Source organism: Pristiophorus japonicus, chromosome X (genome assembly GCF_044704955.1).
Source record: "Pristiophorus japonicus isolate sPriJap1 chromosome X, sPriJap1.hap1, whole genome shotgun sequence".
NCBI classification, from domain to species: domain Eukaryota; kingdom Metazoa; phylum Chordata; class Chondrichthyes; family Pristiophoridae; genus Pristiophorus; species Pristiophorus japonicus.
The window spans coordinates 30,322,296-30,341,267 of NC_092010.1; the positions used below are offsets into that span (position 1 = coordinate 30,322,296).

At 45.0% G+C, this 18,972-nt stretch overlaps 1 protein-coding gene across 1 annotated transcript; it reads right to left on the minus strand.

Annotated features, from left to right (window-relative positions):
- Positions 1-6,366: 6,366 nt before the first annotated feature.
- Positions 6,367-11,214, minus strand: LOC139240846 (keratin, type II cytoskeletal 8-like). The gene is made up of 9 exons (XM_070869332.1): positions 10,787-11,214; positions 10,430-10,638; positions 9,620-9,680; positions 9,445-9,540; positions 9,163-9,327; positions 8,929-9,054; positions 8,372-8,592; positions 7,631-7,680; positions 6,367-7,148 (listed from the first exon to the last, which is right to left on the minus strand). The coding sequence occupies exons 1-9, from the start codon at positions 11,183-11,185 to the stop codon at positions 6,967-6,969; spliced, it is 1,509 nt and encodes a 502-aa protein (XP_070725433.1). The 5' UTR covers positions 11,186-11,214; the 3' UTR covers positions 6,367-6,966.
- Positions 11,215-18,972: the final 7,758 nt, after the last annotated feature.

Below are 18,972 nucleotides of genomic sequence, written 5' to 3' on the forward strand. Positions count from 1 at the left end.
TATTGCTCCCTGCACCTTGGAAGTTTGCTATTCTCGAGAACCCCAAAGCCCTCTCACTCTGTGCCTCCCTGGTCATCGGGAAGTTTATAAAGTCCATCCTGTGTATGTAAAGGGCTTCAGTCACCTGTCGAATGCAGCAATGTGTGGCGTGCTGAAAGATGCAGCCAATGTTGCCAGCTGAGGCTTGAATGGAGCCCGATGCATAGAAGGAAAGTGCCGCAGTAACCTTAACCTCAACGGGCAGTGCGATCCTGATGGTGCTGGTAGGCTGCAGATCTCCCTTAATTAGCTGGCATATTTCTGATGACCTTTCGGAAGCGCAGCCTTCTAACGCACGTGTTATCGGATAAGTCCAGGTATGATCGCTTATCCTTGTAAATGCGTTTGGTGTAAGGTCGTCTCCTCCTCAGCAGTCTGCCACCTCTTTGATTGGGCACATAATGCTCTTCAATGAACCTTCTCCCATCTCTATTCTGCAGCATGTGAGTAGTCATCAATACTGGTTGAGAAATTACAGGCCCCATGACTATAAATCTATCTATCTTCAAAATTCTTAAATTGTCCTCAACAAACAATATAAACTCGACATTGACCACAATGTGAATAGATGATTGGCAAATTCTAAAAGGTCCTTAACATCACTCAATACTGCCATCAACTTGAAGCAGCCTTTTATTAAACTTCCTCCGGTTTACAAAATGGTGTCCGTACTGCCGGGTTAAGGTCAAGTGAGTGCAGCTTTTCTTGAGCGTCTTTTTGGGCGAGCGATCATTTGGGCGCAATGTGGCCGAAATGCCGAAAGTAGTGCTTGGAGATAATCTGGGCGATATTTGGGCGTTAGTTTCTATTATAAACAGTATTCTGGGCCTTGCACGAGTGACGACGTCAGATTTTATTTTTTTTAAATAGGCCGGGAGATTCAGCTCATTCCTGTATGCTGAAAGTTCTGCCGGCAATAATCCGGTGGTAAATTCCATTTCTCATCAAAAATGAGCGATAAACTGAATCTTGGCGGTTATATGGGCGCTAAATGGGCCCATTGATTTGCCATTGTTTTGCTTTGAGCTAATCAATGAAGTGTCGGTGAGAGGCGACAGTCTGGGGTGCGTGGAGGCCTACAAAAGGCCGCGAGACAAGGAGTCGAGCAGCGTCGGCGAGAGGCGGAGCTTGTGCAGCTACAGGGAGAAGGCAAAAAAGAAGTAGAAAGAAACAGAAAGGTGACGTCACAGCCAAGGGGGTAAGTGATTGGCTGGTGATTGGTGAGTAGCTTTTCTTTTTTCTCTTCTGTAACAGTGAGTAAACTTTAGCATTGTTGTTGCCAATTTAAGTGTATCTAAGGGTTAAGTCATGGCAGGAGAGCTCGGTCATGTGATATGCTCCTCCTGTACCATGTGGGAACTCGGACACTTCCGGTATCCCTGACGACTACGTGTGCGGGAAGTGTATCCGCCTCCAGTTCCTGACAGTCCGCGTTGCGGAATTGGAGCTGAGGGTGGATTTACTCTGGAGCATCCACGATGCTGAGAATGACGTGAGTAGCACGTGTAGCGAGTTGGCCTTACCGCAGGTGAAGGGTCCACAGCTAGATAGGGAATGGAAGACCAGCAGGAAGAGCAGTGCAAGGAAGGTAGTGCCCCTGCGGTCATCCCCTGCAAAACAGATACACCGCTTTGAGTACTGTTGAAGGGGATGACTCATCAGGGGAGGGCAGCAGCAGCCAAGTTCATGGCACTGTGGCTGGCTCTGCTGCACAGGAGGGCAGGAAAAAGAGTGGGAGAGCGATAGTGATAGGGGATTCAATTGTAAGGGGAATAGATAGGCGTTTCTCCGGCCGCAACCGAGACTCCAGGATGGTATGTTGCCTCCCTGGTGCAAGGGTCAAGGATGTTTCGGAGCGGGTGCAGGACATTCTGAAAAGGGAGGGTGAACAGCCAGTTGTCGTGGTGCACATTGGTACCAACGATATAGGTAAAAAAAGGGATGAGGTCCTACGAGACGAATTTAAGGAGCGAGGAGCTAAATTAAAACGTAGGACCTCAAAAGTAGTAATCTCGGGATTGCTACCAGTGCCACGTGCTAGTCAGAGTAGGAATCGCAGGATAGCTCAGATGAATACGTGGCTTGAGCAGTGGTGCAGCAGGGAGGGATTCAAATTCCTGGGGCATTGGAACCGGTTCTGGGGGAGGTGGGACCAGTACAAACCGGACGGTCTGCACTTAGGCAGGACCGGAACCAGTGTCCTAGGGGGAGTGTTTGCTAGTGCTGTTGGGGAGGAGTTAAACTAATATGGCAGGGGGATGGGAACCAATGCAGGGAGACAGAGGGAAACAAAATGGAGACAAAAGCAAAAGACAGAAAGGAGATGAGTAAAAGTGGAGGGCAGAGAAACTCAAGGCAAAAAACAAAAAGGGCCACTGAACAGCAAAATTCTAAAGGGTCAAAATGTAATAAAATTGCAAGCATGAAAGCGCGGTGCCTCAATGCGAGGAGTATTCGGAACCCAGGAGAGGGCTATGAGCTGGTTAGAGTGGGTGAGAGCTCAGATGAACAGGACCCCAAGAAAGAATGCAAAAGGCAGGAGGCAACAGAGCAGAGTAGCACTGGGGTAAAGGTAAACCACAAGGTGATAGGAAGGGTCAATATGTATGAATATAAAGGGGCTGCAGGAGGGGTCAAAACTAAAAATCATGGTTTAAAAACTAGGATTAAAACACTCTACCTAAACGCACGCAGCATTCGAAATAAAGTAAATGAGTTGACGGCACAAATCATTACAAATGGGTATGATTTGGTGGCCATTACAGAAACGTGGTTGCAGGGTGGCTAAGACTGGGAGTTAAACATACAGGGGTATTTAACAATTTGGAAATATAGACAAGAAGGGAAAGGAGGTGGGGTAGCTCTGTTAATAAAGAATGATATCAGGGCAGTTGTGAGAGACGATATTGGCTCTAATGAACAAAATGTTGAATCATTGTGGGTGGAGATTAGAAATAGTAAGGGAATAAAGTCACTGGTGGGCGTAGTTTATAGGCCCCCAAATAATAACTTCACAGTGGGGCGGGCAATAATCAAGGGAATAATGGAGGCATGTGAAAAAGGAACGGCAGTAATCATGGGGGATTTTAACCTACATATCGATTGGTCAAATCAAATCGCATGGGGTAGCCTGGAGGAGGAATTCATCGAATGCATATGGGCTTGTTTCTTAGAACAGTATGTTACAGAACCTACAAGGGAGCAAGCTATCTGAGATCTGGTCCTGTGTAATGAGACATGAATAATAAATGATCTCCCAGTAAAAGATCCTCTCGGAATGAGTGATCACAGTATGGTTGAATTTGTAATACAGATTGAAGGTGAGAAAGTAGTGTCTCAAACGAGCATACTATGCTTAAACAAAGGGGACTACAGTGGGATGAGGGCAGAGTTGGCTAAAGTAGACTGGAAACACAGACTAAACGGTGGCACAATTGAGGAACAGTGGAGGACTTTTAAGGAGCTCTTTCATAGTGCTCAACAAAAATATATTCCAGTGAAAAAGAAGGGCGGTAAGAGAAGGGATAACCAGCCGTGGATAACCAAGGAAATAAAGGAGAGTATCAAATTAAAAACCAATGCCAATAAGGTGGCCAAGGTTAGTGGGAAACTAGAAAATTGGGAAAATTTTAAACGACAGCAAAGAATAACTAAGAAAGCAATAAAGAAAGGAAAGATAGATTACGAAAGTAAACTTGCGCAAAACATAAAAACAGATAGTAAAAGCTTTTACCGATATATAAAACGGAAAAGAGTGATAAAGTAAATGTTGGTCCCTTAGAAGATGAGAAGGGGGATTTAATAATGGGAAATGTGGAAATGGCTGAGACCGGAAACAATTATTTTGCTTCGGTCTTCACAGTGGAAGACACAAAAACCATGCCAAAAATTGCTGATCACGTGAATGTGGGAAGGGAGGACCTTGAGATAATCACTATCACTAGGTGGGTAGTGCTGGATAGGCTAATGGGACTCAAGGTAGACAAGTCCCCTGGTCCTGATGAAATGCATCCCAGGGTATTAAAAGAGATGGCGGAAGTTATAGCAGATGCATTCGTTATAATCTACCAAAATTGTCTGGACTCTGGGGAGGTACCCAGGGATTGGAAAGCAGCTAATGTAACGCCTCTGTTTAAAAACGGGGGCAGACAAAAGGCAGGTAACTATAGGCTGGTTTGTTTAACATCTGTAGTGGGAAAAATGCTTGAAGCTATCATTAAGGAAGAAATAGCGGGACATATAGATAGGAATAGTGCAATCAAGCAGACGCAAGATGGATTCATGAAGGGGAAATCATGTTTAACTAATTTACTGGAATTCTTTGAGGATATAACGAGCATGATGGATAGAGGTGTGTTTAGATTTCCAAAAGGCATTCGATAAGATGCCACACAAAAGGTTACTGCAGAAGATAAAGGTAAGCGGAGTCAGAGGAAATGTATTAGCAGGGATCGAGAATTGGCTGGCTAACAGAAAGCAGAGAGTCGGGATAAATGGGTCCTTTTCGGGTTGGAAACCGGTGGTTAGTGGTGTGCCACAGGGATCGGTGCTGGGACCACAACTGTTTACAATATACATAGATGACCTGGAAGAGGGGACAGAGTGTACTGTAACAAAATTTGCAGATGACACAAAGATTAGTGGGAAAGCGGGTTGTGTAGAGGACACAGAGAGGCTGCAAAGAGATTTGGATAGGTTAAGCGAATGGGCGAAGGTTTGGCAGATGGAATACAATGTCGGAACATGTGAGGTCATCCACCTTGGAAAAAAAAGCAGTGAAAGGGAATATTATTTGCATGGGGAGAAATTACAACATGCTGCGGTGCAGAGGGACCAGGGAGTCCTTGTGCACGAATCCCAAAAAGTTAGTTTGCAGGTGCAGCAGGTAATCAGGAAGGCGAGTGGAATGTTGGCCTTCATTGCGAGAGGGATGGAGTACAAAAGCAGGGAGGTTCTGCTGCAACTGTACAGGGTATTGGTGAGGCCGCACCTGGAGAACTGCGTGCAGTTTTGGTCACCTTTCTTGAGGAAGGATATACTAGCTTTGGAGGGGGTACAGAGATGATTCACCAGGCTGATTCCGGAGATGAGGGGGTTGCGTTATGATGATAGATTAAGTAGACTGGGTCTTTACTCGTTGGAGTTCAGAAGGATGAGGGGTGATCTTATAGAAATATTTAAAATAATGAAAGGGATAGACAAGATAGAAGCAGAGAGGTTGTTTCCACTGGTCGGGGAGACTCGAACTAGGGGGCACAGCCTCAAAATACGGGGGAGCCAATTTAAAACCGAGTTGAGAAGGAATTTCTTCTCCCAGAGGGTTGTGAATCTGTGGAATTCTCTGCCCAAGGAAGCAGTTGAGGCTAGCTCATTGAATGTATTCAAATCACAGATAGATAGATTTTTAACCAATAAGGGAATTAAGGGTTATGGGGTACGGGCGGTTAAGTGGAGCTGAGTCCATGGCCAGATCAGCCATGATCTTGTTGAATGGCGGAGCAGGCTCGAGGGGCTAGATGGCCGACTCCTGTTCCTAATTCTTATGTTCTTACGTTCTTATGTTACAAGACTAAATGTTACTCTGCAGGAAATGTGTGTAGAATTAAACCATTTAATAGATAGCTGGATAGAGATGTTCTTCTGGGATTTCTTTGAACACAATGAAGCACCAGAATTTTTTATAATATAATTGATATCACCATCAAGGCAAGCCACGACTTCCTGTTTAAGCCCCGCCCTCTTTGTCTTATCTGGAGGAAAGTTAGGTCGTTTTTCTTGGAGTTGTAATCTGGCAGTGATACTGATGCCACCTGGGTGTCTGCAATATGGATTTGATCTTGTTCACCCAAGGAACCTGGGGGAAGTCTCAAAACCTTTATTCTCCGGTTCTAACAAAGGAACAGACCTCTGAAGAACATTCGTGAAAACATTGAAACAAAAAAAAGTATGTACATAAGTTTATTTTCTGTTTTTCTTAGATTAGAAATCTTATTTTTATGGCACTCACCCCTAAGGTGGCTGCCAATCTAAAATGATAACCCAAAAACATCTAAAACAATATTCTTTACTGAGTGTGGTAATCTGACTCATTGATTTTGTACATCCTTGGTATCTTTGACATGTTTTTATTTGTATATTTAGCTGTTCAGCTGTGTTATTTTATGAATATGAAATTCGGGACAAGTGTGACACAGGAATTACTGAGTACAAAAATTTGACACCCAAAGGATGATTAAAAAAACAAGGCTGGGGAAGCAAACAGACAGCAAGATATGCAGAACAAAGAAAATAACAATTTTGAATTGCTGAAAAGATGTTTATTCGGTAATTCATAGAATGTGATGAAAGACAAGGGGATACAGTATCATGAAACAGCTCCATACAGAAAACTTTGGTTGAGTTCTTATTTTTCAAGGAACCAACAATTAAAATGTGAGTATCTTCAATAGTTTTCCCATAAACCCAAACTATAGGCCTTTATGGGGCCTGATGTCTACCTTTCCAGACCAAAGTCACAGTCCGTCAAGTCGTTTGTCATTCACACTAGTTGAGCCCAAAATGTGTCTGTGTACCAGATTTATCAGGTGAATGATAAACTCACCAACAATTAATCTGATGCATTACTACTGGTGTCACATGGCACAGTTACAAGTAGGTTCAATTGATGTACAGCCTGTGCTGTAAGTATCTGGCAGACTGATCAGTAATTTTTATGAATATCAATAGACGAGTCCTTCCTCAACAAAGCCCTCAAGACTAAAATGACAGTGGATTAGATGATTCACCAGTGTAAGTATTTTAAGAAGTTTCCCCAAATATGCAAAGCTAGAATTACCAGAATTGAATTCTGACTCAGATGGCAATAGATCATTGTAGAGGCATAAGACAAATAATTGACAAGGTTCTGATCACATTAGCTCAACATTCTTACAATCTTCTTGTTTTGGACGACAGTGTAACTCCATCTAACTGCTCAGTTTCCTTCACATACAGGGTTTTCGAGATGTTGGACGGGGCTGCTAGACCAATCACTGAGGTTTCCAAACCGTAACCAGTCCCAGATTGATCTACGAACATTCCACTACTCCCACCAAAGTGCTGAGTCTGACCTGTAAAAGAAAAAAAATACTCTTCAAATCTGGGGCCTATAAAAATAATTTTTTCAAGAATAATTTTCTTTACATAGTACTTTTGAAAATCTCACTTCAGCGACACAGGACTTATAAAAAGGACAAGTAGTAAATGCTTCTTGTCCTAACATAAAATAACTGCTGCTCTCATCATTAAACACAGCGACATTGATAACAATTATGATTGACTATCATGAGAACAGAAATGCTGGAAATACACAGCGGGTCCATCAGCCTCTGAAATCAGAACAAGGAGAGGTTAAGGTTTGGGGAGCACTGTAGACCCTTCTTCAGAACAAGGACACCAAAGGTGGAAACCTGAAATGACAAACTGTTTTTTCCCTTTTCAGTTGATGACGGGCCTACTGCGTCTTTCCACAATTTCCCATTTTTGGATCCGAGTTATAGTATTTCCTCGAGGAATTATTAGCTCAAACTAGGAATTATATAAGTTTTCTTACCCTGTCCCTGTACTTGCTGGATGTTGAGGGTTTTTACCCCAGTTATCATCCTGTTGATAAAGGAAACACATCACATTACAATAGGTATTTGCAGTGTATTCACAGTCATATTTCCCTCTAGTTTACCAACTTTCTCCCTCTCCCTGGGACACTGGCTTCTGCTGGTGTGAAGCTCCATGGGCACAGTCACCCTCCAGCCCCTTGCCCAAAGTGTCCATTCTTCATGTGTGAGCACAGACAGCAAATGCCAGCAGGCTAATTGACCATGGGAAGGAAGATCTACAGCAGGACTCACTGTGTAGCAATCAGGAACAGGATCCTTGGCTGGTTTTACCCTCTCTTGCTCAGGGCACAGAGCCCAACCATAGTCCACAACTGCTGCCCTGGTGGAACTTCTGCTCAGTGTGGCTCCGTTCCACAATGCTTTCACCCACTGAGCCATCGGGAGAGCTTTACTAGCCGATCTCTATAAAGGGAAGAATGAATCCCCATCTGTGTGTTCATTCTGGGAGTGAATGTGATGTTTGTGTCTGGTTCGATACAAACCAGCCTTTAAACCAAAGGAAGTGATTGTAGAGTGCCCTGCCACTCCCAGTGCATGGACTTCATTCCATTATCAGAGATCAAAGCTATAGCAATGAAGATACCAATAAAATGAAAGTACAGATTGTAATGTGCCAGTATAGGACACTGGACTATGCTCAGTGTGTGGCTGGAATTTGTAACTGCCCCATGTCCTACCTCTGCTCCTCTCCCTGCAGTAGAGTCCCGTAGGTGGAAATTTCAAGATCCAGAGCCAGCTTGACAGTCATCAGTTCCTGGTATTGGCGGACTTGGATGGCCAACTCCTGGCTTGCTTTGACGATGGCAGCTTCCAGCTCTTGAATCCTAAGCTTGGCGTCTTTGAGGGACATCTCTCCGCGTTCCTCGGCTTCTCCGATTGCAGCTTCCAGTTTGAGACGCTAAGTAGCACAAATATTAATATGGTCAGTTTCATTGGCATTTCGCCTATCAGAGCAGCACTCAAATTGAGTTATCGGGAAACCCTCTCCCTCATATCAATGAATTGGGAAGAGCAGTGCGGTGAGTATTGTAGGCTGACTGGGATTGGATTCCCATTCGAAATGTAATCAAGAGTGGCACAACTGGACCAGGTTGAGCTGCCCCTTCAACCGTTTCTTGACCAATTTTTTAGATAGGCGAGGGGGGAGAAGAGAAAAACCCAGAGAGACAGACAGACTTTACAACAGTTATTCAAATGGTACCGGTATCCTGTTTGGTTTCAGTTCTTTGCCTACCTCCTGTTTAAGACGGTCGATTTCAGTCGTCAGTGACCGGATACGATTGTTCAGCTCAGTTATTTCTAATTTCAACGAACGGAGGTCGTCGCCGTATTGTCCAGATGAATTGGACAGTTCCTGCATCTGCAATGAAACATTTGCAACTGGTTAGTACAAGATTTCACATTTCAGCAGCGGCTGCAGACCTATCAATACTGTGGTCCATGGGGATCGGGATCTCAAAGAGCTAACCTTGTTCGCTTTCCATTGAAGAGCTTCCTCACGGCTTCTCGCTGCGAGTGCTTCGTACTGCGATTTGGCTTCATTCACGATGCTGTTGACGTCCAGAGCGGGTCTGCAAGCCAATTGCACGGAGACAGAAGTGTTCTGAATCTGTGCTTGTAGCTCATTGATTTCCTAAAGATCGTCGGGGAAAAATATTGAAATGAGATTGTAAGCATTGGAGCTGGATGGGTTAGACTTAATTTGATTAAACAGCAAAAGGACAACTCTTGGACTATGTCCCATTTTTACCTCTATAAAGATTGATCGGAGGAAGTCGATTTCATCGGTGAGGCTTTCCAGTTTCGCTTCCAGTTCTACCTTGTTCATGTAAGAGTCGTCGACGTCCTAAAGAGGAGAGGGACACGTTACTTTGAACAACTCTGGCAAGAGATCCCTTTGCAGACAGATAAAAAGTAATGCTCACCTTCTTGACCAGGACAAACTCATTTTCCATTTCTGTGCGCCTGTTAATTTCATCTTCATACCTGAAATGAAACAGATTATTTACTGGTAATCCCGAGGAAATAATCCTCTGTGCCCCGTTTGCGTGGTGAACCAATTCTGGCTTGTCCCGTCCTAAGTTACTGATCTGCCCCCTTGCACCGAGTAAATGCATGCTCCGCGGCGCTGAGCCGTCATTTCTCCACACTCCTTTATGAGACATCCATCCACGTATGCACCATTCTTCATCGGCTTCCCTCCACAAGATCCACACCGTCCCCAAAGTGTAAACAACTCTGCTCTTGGAACCATCAGTCTTGCTGGCGCTTCAACAGATGGGATCAGCTCGACTAGAACCCCCAGTTTACTAACCCCACCTTTTATTTACCCAAATGACCTTCAAAGCTCTGGGAGACTCCACCCTCACCACAGCTCAGATTCAAGACACAGCTGTCCCGACTCAGTAACTTCCCCGTCCCGTCGGGTACACCCCAGACCTTCAGGAGCAAGGACGCTGTTTGATGTTTCCCTGTCCACAACCCGGGATACTGAGGGCAAATGTGGCAGCACAGCTAGCACAGAGGAATGGAACTGTGACGAGTACAACCATTTATGGTCACCCCTTCACTTTAGGATACATGACTTTCCTGCGGATTATTTCTCCAGGTGACATTTTGCCGGACCCTGGTCAATTTGTCAAAATGGTCTTAATTGTTCGCCTGGGACTTTGTTGAGTTGAGACATGACAGGATCAGTACACATGGATTACGAAATTCAGCAGCACCACACTTACTTGCCCTTAAAGTCCTCAACGAGACCTTGCATTTGCAGAAGATCAGCCTCGAACTTCAGCTTCTCCTGCCCAAGAGTATCCAGTTGCCTTTTGAGGTTGTCAATGTAAGCCTGGAACATGCTGTCGATGTTGGATTTGTAAGTTCCCTGTTCTTTCATAAGTTTCAGTTTGATCTCCAGTTCCTTATTTCTCTGTTCCAAGAAAACAACCTGACGGATAGAATGAATGCACGGTTAGATTTGAACTGAACTGGTCGCAAAGTGAGATGAGCCATTTCCAGAGTCACGCCAAGTCATTGAGCAGGGACACAAAACACTGGGTTACAAACACGACCGACTGGAGAACTGTTAAAATTACCTTGTCGATGAAACTGGCGAACTGGTTGTTGAGCCCCATCATCTGCTGCCTCTCATTCGCCCGGACCTGTTGCAGGCTGGTGTCATTTTGGGGGAAAGGGGTACTCAGGTCAAGCTGAGAGACTGCTTGGATCAACCCGCCACCGATACTGCCACCGAAAGCGCGACCGCTAGCGCGACCGCTTCCGAAAACGCGACCGCTACCGATACTGCTACCGAAACCTCTGATGCTACTGTGGCCCTGAGAGATTGACATTCTCGTCCCGGGAGAATGGACCATACTGTATGCGCGTCTCCCTGGGGTAAATGAGCCGCTTATGCCGGCGGATCTCGAGCTCCCGCTCCCGCCCCATCCACCGCTGGAACTGGAGATAATGGTTTTCGTCCTGCTGCTTTGCATGTTGAGGCTGTTTGAGAGACCGGAGAGTCCGAAACTGAAGGGCTGGTGGTGGTGAGGGTGGCTTTAGCTGCTTTTATGGGCTGTGTGGATCTGGGCTTGGTCAGGGTATCGGGTAACAGGGACAGGAATGGAGCAGCCGATATAGAGGAGGAGCCACCCGCCGCCCTGTGGCATGGGTTCCAACCTGTCCCTCTGCCGAGCAGCAACACCTGCATATTGCTTTTACCGCCACAGGCCACCTTGGCGTCAGCAACAATGTGTGGATCTTGGAAGCCTGCAAATCATCAGCTGTGTGTGGGTCTGTGAAGTGGCCATGTGGAGGAGCTGCTTGCTAGCCCAGCAACTCCTGTTCATATCATTATTGTAAATGGAGATAGCAGCTCGCAGTATTCGACAGCAGATAGTCCATTAGTGAGGGTCATTCCGTGACATTAAGTGTTGGGGGGCGGTGGGGGTCATCACTTGTTGATGTATCTGCACCGTTTGTCCATGGCTCACTTGCTTTCTGTGCTTGGACAAATGGGCTTCCGAATTTGTAGATGTTCAAGTCGCCTATTCGCTGTTGGTAGCTGCACGGTGTGGTAAATAAAGGGTTAAATCCTGATGGAGGGATTGCATGAGCTCGCATTTCGGTCACACCCTTGGGCTTGTGTCTGGGGCTGTCTGTTTGGGCAGGGTTCCAGGTCGCGGACCCGCAGCACAAGCAATGCCAGTTGTCCCCAAACAGGTCGGAAGCCCAATGTATTGAGAGAATTCAGTGCAGAACAACACGAGGAGACGGTGTGGGCGAGGGGAAAGAGTGTGGAGCCGCTTCTTCACTGTGAGCTGCCCTACCCATATCCACTCCATCAGAAGGAGCACCCCCCACATTGTAGCAGAGGTTCCTCGCCACACGCGGCTGAGGATTAAACTCGCTTTGCGCTCTTTCAGCTTCGCAGAATAGATGGCAGCAGTGTGTGAGAGCGGATTGAAAGAATCGACTTTCCAGAGCAATAACATTCCCAGTGTGCTATGTACCAAGGGGCCCACCTGCTGGTTCAGTGTGGAAGCTCAGGAGGATCCCTGGTGTATTCTTTTTATCCATTGATAACTTTCAGATTGATAAATTTGGGGAATAAATAGTTTAAATAAAAATGATTTAAAGGGGAAAGAGGATCCATATTTACATGGACAATTCTTAGAAGGAATTTTCCTATTCCATGCAATCTGGTTGTCTGTCGTCTAAGGAATTTAGCCATGTTATTTCCTGGAGAGATCAAATAACGGAGATAAAACAAGGCCCAATAAGCCCTCTCTAACCCGCTCAGGTGATCAAAATCTGTCCAGGAGATCACATGGAACAAGCGTTGAAGCCACTGACCTTCCATATGCCCCGGTTAAGAACTGCAGGGGCTAGAAATTCCGCATTTAAGAATAGCATCGTTTTTTGGCGCTATTTGCGATAACAGCCGATTTTCTATGCCGAAATAGCGCCAAAAAAGGCCTAAGTTTCGCCAAAAGTTTAATTTTTTTTGACATAGTGTTAAAATACCACCGTTTTTAAAGATGGCGATAATTTTTTTCATGTTAAAAATAACGCCTGTTCTGCACGTGCCCAGATGCTGGTTAATTGGTGGGCGGCGGGGGTTGGTTGGTTGGGGTAATCAAACTGGAGCGATTGGGATTTCGTGCAGATCTGGAAACTGATCAGCAGAGTTACCTGCCTCAGGCTGTGAAACACAACTGTTACATGCCTCAATCAGTTTAAAAATAGAACCACACAGAAAACTTAGTGCACAGACCTGTTAATGACTACTGGACACTTATCAAGAACCGCCTAACACCCAGTCGATTCCTACTCTTGCGTAGTTTAACCACATGTCCCCTATAATCTGTTAAACTGGAATAATCTATCAATCGACGCACTATCGAGCACCTTTCATTATTTTATAAACCTCTATCTGGCTGCCTCCAAGTCTACACTGCTCTAATTCTTAAATTCTTAAAATGCATTCAAGAGAACCTTTTTTAGTCAGTATGTAACAAGCCCAACACGAGAGGGGGGCGGATTTGGATTTAGTTTTGAGGAATGAAGCTGGGCAGGTTGAAGGGGTATTAGTGGGAGAGCACTTGGGTGCCAGTGACCATAATTCAGTCAGATTCAAGTTAGTTATGGATAAGGACAAGGATAGACCTGGAATAAAAGTCTCATATTGGGGAAAAGCTAATTTTGCTAAGTTGAGGAGTGATTTGGCCACAGTGGATTGGAAACAGCTACCTGTGGGTAAATCAGTGTCAGAACAGTGGGAGGCATTCAAGGAGGAGTTCCGGAAGGTTCAGGCCAAACATGTGACCTTAAAGAAAAAGGATGGGAATAACAATTCTAGAACGCCCTAGATGTCTAGGGACTTACAGGGGAGGATAAAGAAAAAAAGGGAAGCTTATGTCATATACCGATGGCTACATACTATAGAATCTTTGGAGGAATATAGAAAGTTAAGAGGTAAAATTCAAAAGGATATTAGGAATGCTAAGAGTGAGCATGAAAAATTCTTGGCTAGTAAAATTAAGGAGAACCCAAAGATTTTGTATCAATATATTAAGAGCAAGAGGGTAACTAAAGAAAGGGTAGGGCCTATTAGAGACCATGAGGGTAATCTCTGTGTGGAGGTGGAAGATGTTGGTATGGTTCTTCATGAATACTTTGTGCCTGTTTTCATAAAGGAAAGGCGCAATGCAGATACTTCTATCAAGGAGGAGTGTGAAATTCTGGATGAAATAAACATAGTGAGAGAGAAGGTATTAAAGGATTTAGCAGCTTTGAAAGTAGATAAGTCCCCAGACCCGGATGCAATGCATCATAGGCTGTTGAGCGCGGTAAAAGAGGAAATAGCAGAAACCTTGACCATCATTTTCCAGTCCTCTTTGGATTTGGACATGGTGCCAGAGGACTGGAGAACTGCTAACGTGGTGCACTTGTTTAAGAAGGGAGAACGGGATAGGCCGAGTAATTACAAGCCTATCAGCCTAACCTCAGTGGTGGGAAAATTATTGGAAAAAATCCTGAAAGACAGGATAAATCTACATTTGGAAAGGCAAGGATTAATTAGGGACAGTCGGCACGGATTTGTTAAGGGAAGATCGTGTTGGACTAACCTGATTGAACTTTTCGAGGAGGTAACCAGGAGGGTCGATGAGGGTAGTGAGTATGATGTAGTATATATGGACTTGAGAAAAGCTTTTGATAAGGTCCCACATAGTAGACTGGTCACAAAGTTTAAAGTCTATCGGATCGAGGGCAAAGTGGCTAGTTGGATCCATAATTGGCTTAGAGGTAGGAAGGAAAGGGTAATGGATGTTTTTGTGACTGGAAGGATGTTTCCAGTGTGAGGTAATGCACTTTGGGAGGGCTAATAAGGAAAGCGTATACACATTAAGCTGTAGGCCACTTAAAAGTGTAGATGAACAAAGGGACCTTGGAGTGCTTGTCCACAGATCCCTGAAAGTAGCAGGCCAGGTGGATAAGGTGGTTAAGAAGGCATACGGAATGCTTGCCTTTATTGGCCGATGCATAGAATACAAGAGAAGGAAGGTTATGCTTAAATTGTATAATTACTCTGGTTAAGCCACAGCTGGAGTACTGTGTGCAGTTCTGGTCACTGTATTATAGGAAGGACGTGATTTCACTAGAGAGGGCGCAGAGGAGATTTACTAGGATGCTGCCTAGAATGGAGAATCTTAGCTATGAGGACAGATTGGATAGGCTGGGTTTGTTCTCATCAGAACAGAGGAGGTTGAGAGGCGACCTCATTGAGGTGTACAACATTTTGAGTGGCCTATTAATGGATAGCAAGGGCCTATTTCTCTTGGTGGAGGGGTCAATTACGAGGGTGCATAGTCTTAAGGTGGTTGGTGGAAGGTTCAGAGGGGATACGAGGGGAGGCTTCTTCACACAGAGGGTTGTGGGGGTCTGGAACTCAGTAATTCGAAGGGTGGTGGATGCAAAAACCCTCACCACATTTAAAAGGAGCTTGGATGGCCACTTAAAGTGCCGTAGCCTGCAGGGTTACAGACCTAGAGCTGGTAAGTGGGATTAGACTGGATAGCCTCTTGTTGGCTGGCGCAGATACGATGGTAAGTACTGCAGGGAATCAAATACGGTCAGGGTGATCTCCTGGACTAGTTTCAATCATCTGGATGGGTCGGAGAGGTATCATCCCAGATTTTTTTTTTCCCCAATTGGCCTGGGTTTTTATCTGGTTTTTGCCTCTCCCAGGAGATCACATGGTTCTGGTTGGGGTGGAGTGTAGAATGTTTCGGTGCAAGGGGTGTCGCAGTAGTGTGGGGCGGACTGGTTGGGCTGGGTGCTCTTTACCTTTCCGCCATTGTTAATTGTTCATAGGTTTATATGTAACCTTCAGGGCTGCTGGCCGAGGGCCGTGTGGCTCTTTGTCAGCTGGCGTGGACACGATGGGCCGAAATGGCCTCCTTCTGCGCTGTAGATTTCTATGTTTCTAATGTAAATAGACCCAGCTCCTTAAGCCTATCTGAGTAACCTCAGTTCTTTGAGCTAGGAATCATTCTTGTATCTCTCCTCTGAATTTTTTCTAAGGCCACTATATCACCCATCATAAGAGGGGACCAAAACTGGCCGCAGTACTCCAGATGCGGTCTAACCAACGACCTCTATAATGACTGAATGATGTCCTATGAGTTGCACTGAATGCTTCTATTAAAACAACACAATACCTTGTTAGCTGTAGCTACAGCTTCTCTACATTGGTCATGAAACTTCAGTGATCTGTGCACACAAACACCTACATCCCTTTCTCTCTCAACCTCTTTCAGTACCATTTGCCATTGTGTGGCCCATTCCCTGAACACATCCAAATTTCTTTGCCTTAGATTGCATTCTTCTACTGTCTTAACCATTGCACAGATTTTGGTGTCATCTGCAAACCTACTGACCATACTGCCAACATCACTGTCCAAGTCATTCATAAAGGCAGTGAAGATTCGGTAGCTTCGGACCAATCCCTGGGGAAACACCACCAGTAACGTGCCTCCAGGTGAGACACATCCATTAGCTACAACATTTTGGCTCTGCGATTGGAGCCAGTTCCTAATCCAGTGTATCAAATTCCTACAGATAACGCAAATTTCTATCTTGTGAAGTAACCTCGTATGAGGTACCTTATCAAAGGCTTTCTGAAAGCCCAGGTAGACATTAGTTGGAAGGACTGGGGAATTAATAATGGTGAGTAGGGAAATGTCAGACTTTGAACAAATATTTTGTATCGGTCTTCACGGTAGAAGACACTAAAAACATCCCAATAATGGATCATCAATGCTATAGGGACCGAGGAACTTAAAACACTCACTATCACTAAAGAAAAAGTACTCGGTAAAATAATGGGGCTAAAGGTGGACAAGTCCCCTGGACCTGATAGCTTGCATCCTAGGGTCTTAAAAGAAGTGTCTGCAGAGGTATTGGCTGCATTGGTTGTATTCTACCAAAATTCCCTGGATTCTGGAGAGGTCCCAGCGGATGGGAAAACCGCAAATGTAACGCCCCTATTTAAAAACCGAGGCAGACAAAAAGCTGGAAACTATAGACCAGTTATCCTAACATCTGTCGTTGGGAAAATGCTGGAGTCCATTGTTAAGGAAGCAGTAGCAGGACATTTGGAAAAGCATAATACAGTCAAGCAGAGTCAGCATGGTTTTATGAAAGGGAAATCATGTTTGACAAATTTGCTGCCGTTCTTTGAGGATGTAACGAGCAGGATGGATAAGGGGGGACCAGGGGATGTAGTGTATTTGGATATCCAGAAGGCATTCGATAAGATGCCACATAAAAGGTTACTGCATAAGAGAAAAGCTCACGGGGTTGGGGGTAATATATTAGCTTGGATAGCGGATCGGCTAACTAACAGAAAACAGAGAGTCGGGATAAATGGGTAATTTTCCGGTTGGCAAACGGTATCTAGTGGGGTGCCACAGAGATCGGCGCTGGGGCCTCAACTATTTACAATTTATATTAATGACTTGGATGAAGGGACCGAGTGTAATGTAGCCAAGTTTGCTGATAATAGAAAGATGGGTGGGAAAGCAAGTTGTGAGGAGGACACAAAAAATCTTCAAAGGGATATTGACAGACTAAGTGAGTGGGCAAACATTTGGCAGATGAAGTATAACGTGGGAAAGTGTGACGTTATCCACTTTGGCTAGAAAAATAAAAAAGCAAATTATTATTTAAATGGAAATAAATTACAAAAGGCTGCAGTACAGAAGGACCTGGGGATCCTTGTGTATGAAACACAAAACGTGAGTATGCAGTTACAGCAAGTGATCAGGAAGGCAAATGAAATGTTGGCCTTTATTGCAAGGGGGATAGAGTATAAAAGCAGAGAAGTCCTACTGCAACTGAACAGGGTATTGGTGAGGCCACACCTAGAGTACTGCGTACAGTTTTGGTCTCCATATTTAAGGAAGGATATACTTGCATTGGAGGCAGTTCAGAGAAGGTTCACTAGGTTGATTCCTGAGATGAAGGGGTTGATTGATGAAGAAAGGTTGAGTAGGTTGGGCCTATACTCATTGGAGTTTAGAAGAATGTGAGGTGATCTTAATTGAAACATATAAGATTCTGAGTGGGCTCGTCAAGGTTGGTGCAGAGAGGATGTTTCCACTCATGGGGGAAATCTAGAACTAGGGGGCATAGTTTCAGAATAAGGGGTCGCCCATTTAAAACTGAAATGAGGAGGAATTTCTTCTCTGAGGGTTGTAAATCTATGAAATTCTCTACCCCAGAGAGCTGTGGAGGCTGGGTCATTGAATATATTTAAGGCGGCGATGGACAGACTTTGAGCGATAAGGGAGTAAAGGGTTATGGGGAGTGGGCAGGGAAATGGAGCCGAGTCCATGATCAGATCAGCCATGATCTTATTGAATGGAGGAGCAGGCTCGAGGGGCCAAATGGCCTACTCCTGCTCCTATTTCTTATGTTCTTATAGCGACTTGCCCTGGCTAATAATGCATCGGTCACCTGCCTGATGCATTTGTGGGTGGCTGACTGTGACTTCAACGATGAGACTGCAGAGCTCTGCGACCAACTGCCTTAACAGTCAGAGCCTCCTGAAGCACTGCTCCTCGGACAGGTCAAGGAAGCTGAGCCTGTGTGTACATCCTGTGAGATGGGTAAGGCCTGTTGCGCGCATGCCACCTCTGTTGTTGACTTCGCTGCAGTCCACCTGCAACTCCTTCTACAGTATGCCCTTGCTGCTGGTGCTCCTCTTCCTCCTCCTCTTCTTCACTCCAATAGAGTGCAGCGAGAGCAGAACGCATTATCACATTCTTGTTTTCTATTAACAAAGAGTATCGAAAGCACAACCCAACTGAAACAGTGATCACAGCATCATAGCCCACAATGAACTGAAAGAGCACGTGTGGGTGTTGCACCTTTATTCAGATCGGGTCCCCTTTAGTTTCAGCACACTGATCAGTTAGCATGCAATCCTATCGGATCTAATTGTATCATCGGACTACGATGTATGTATATTCATGAGCCTCCCCGCCTCTCGTCGATCACTAAAAGCTAGTGGGCAGATACAAAGATCATTTAAAAGACTAATGGAATGCTGACGTTTATCTCGAGGGCTGGAATACAAAGGGGTGCAAGTTATGTTACAGTTATATAAAGCTCTGGTTAGATCCCAGTTAGAGTATTGCATTCAGTTCTTGACACCGTACCTCAGGAAAGATATATTGGCCTTGGAGGAGTTGCAGATTCGGCAGAATGATACTGG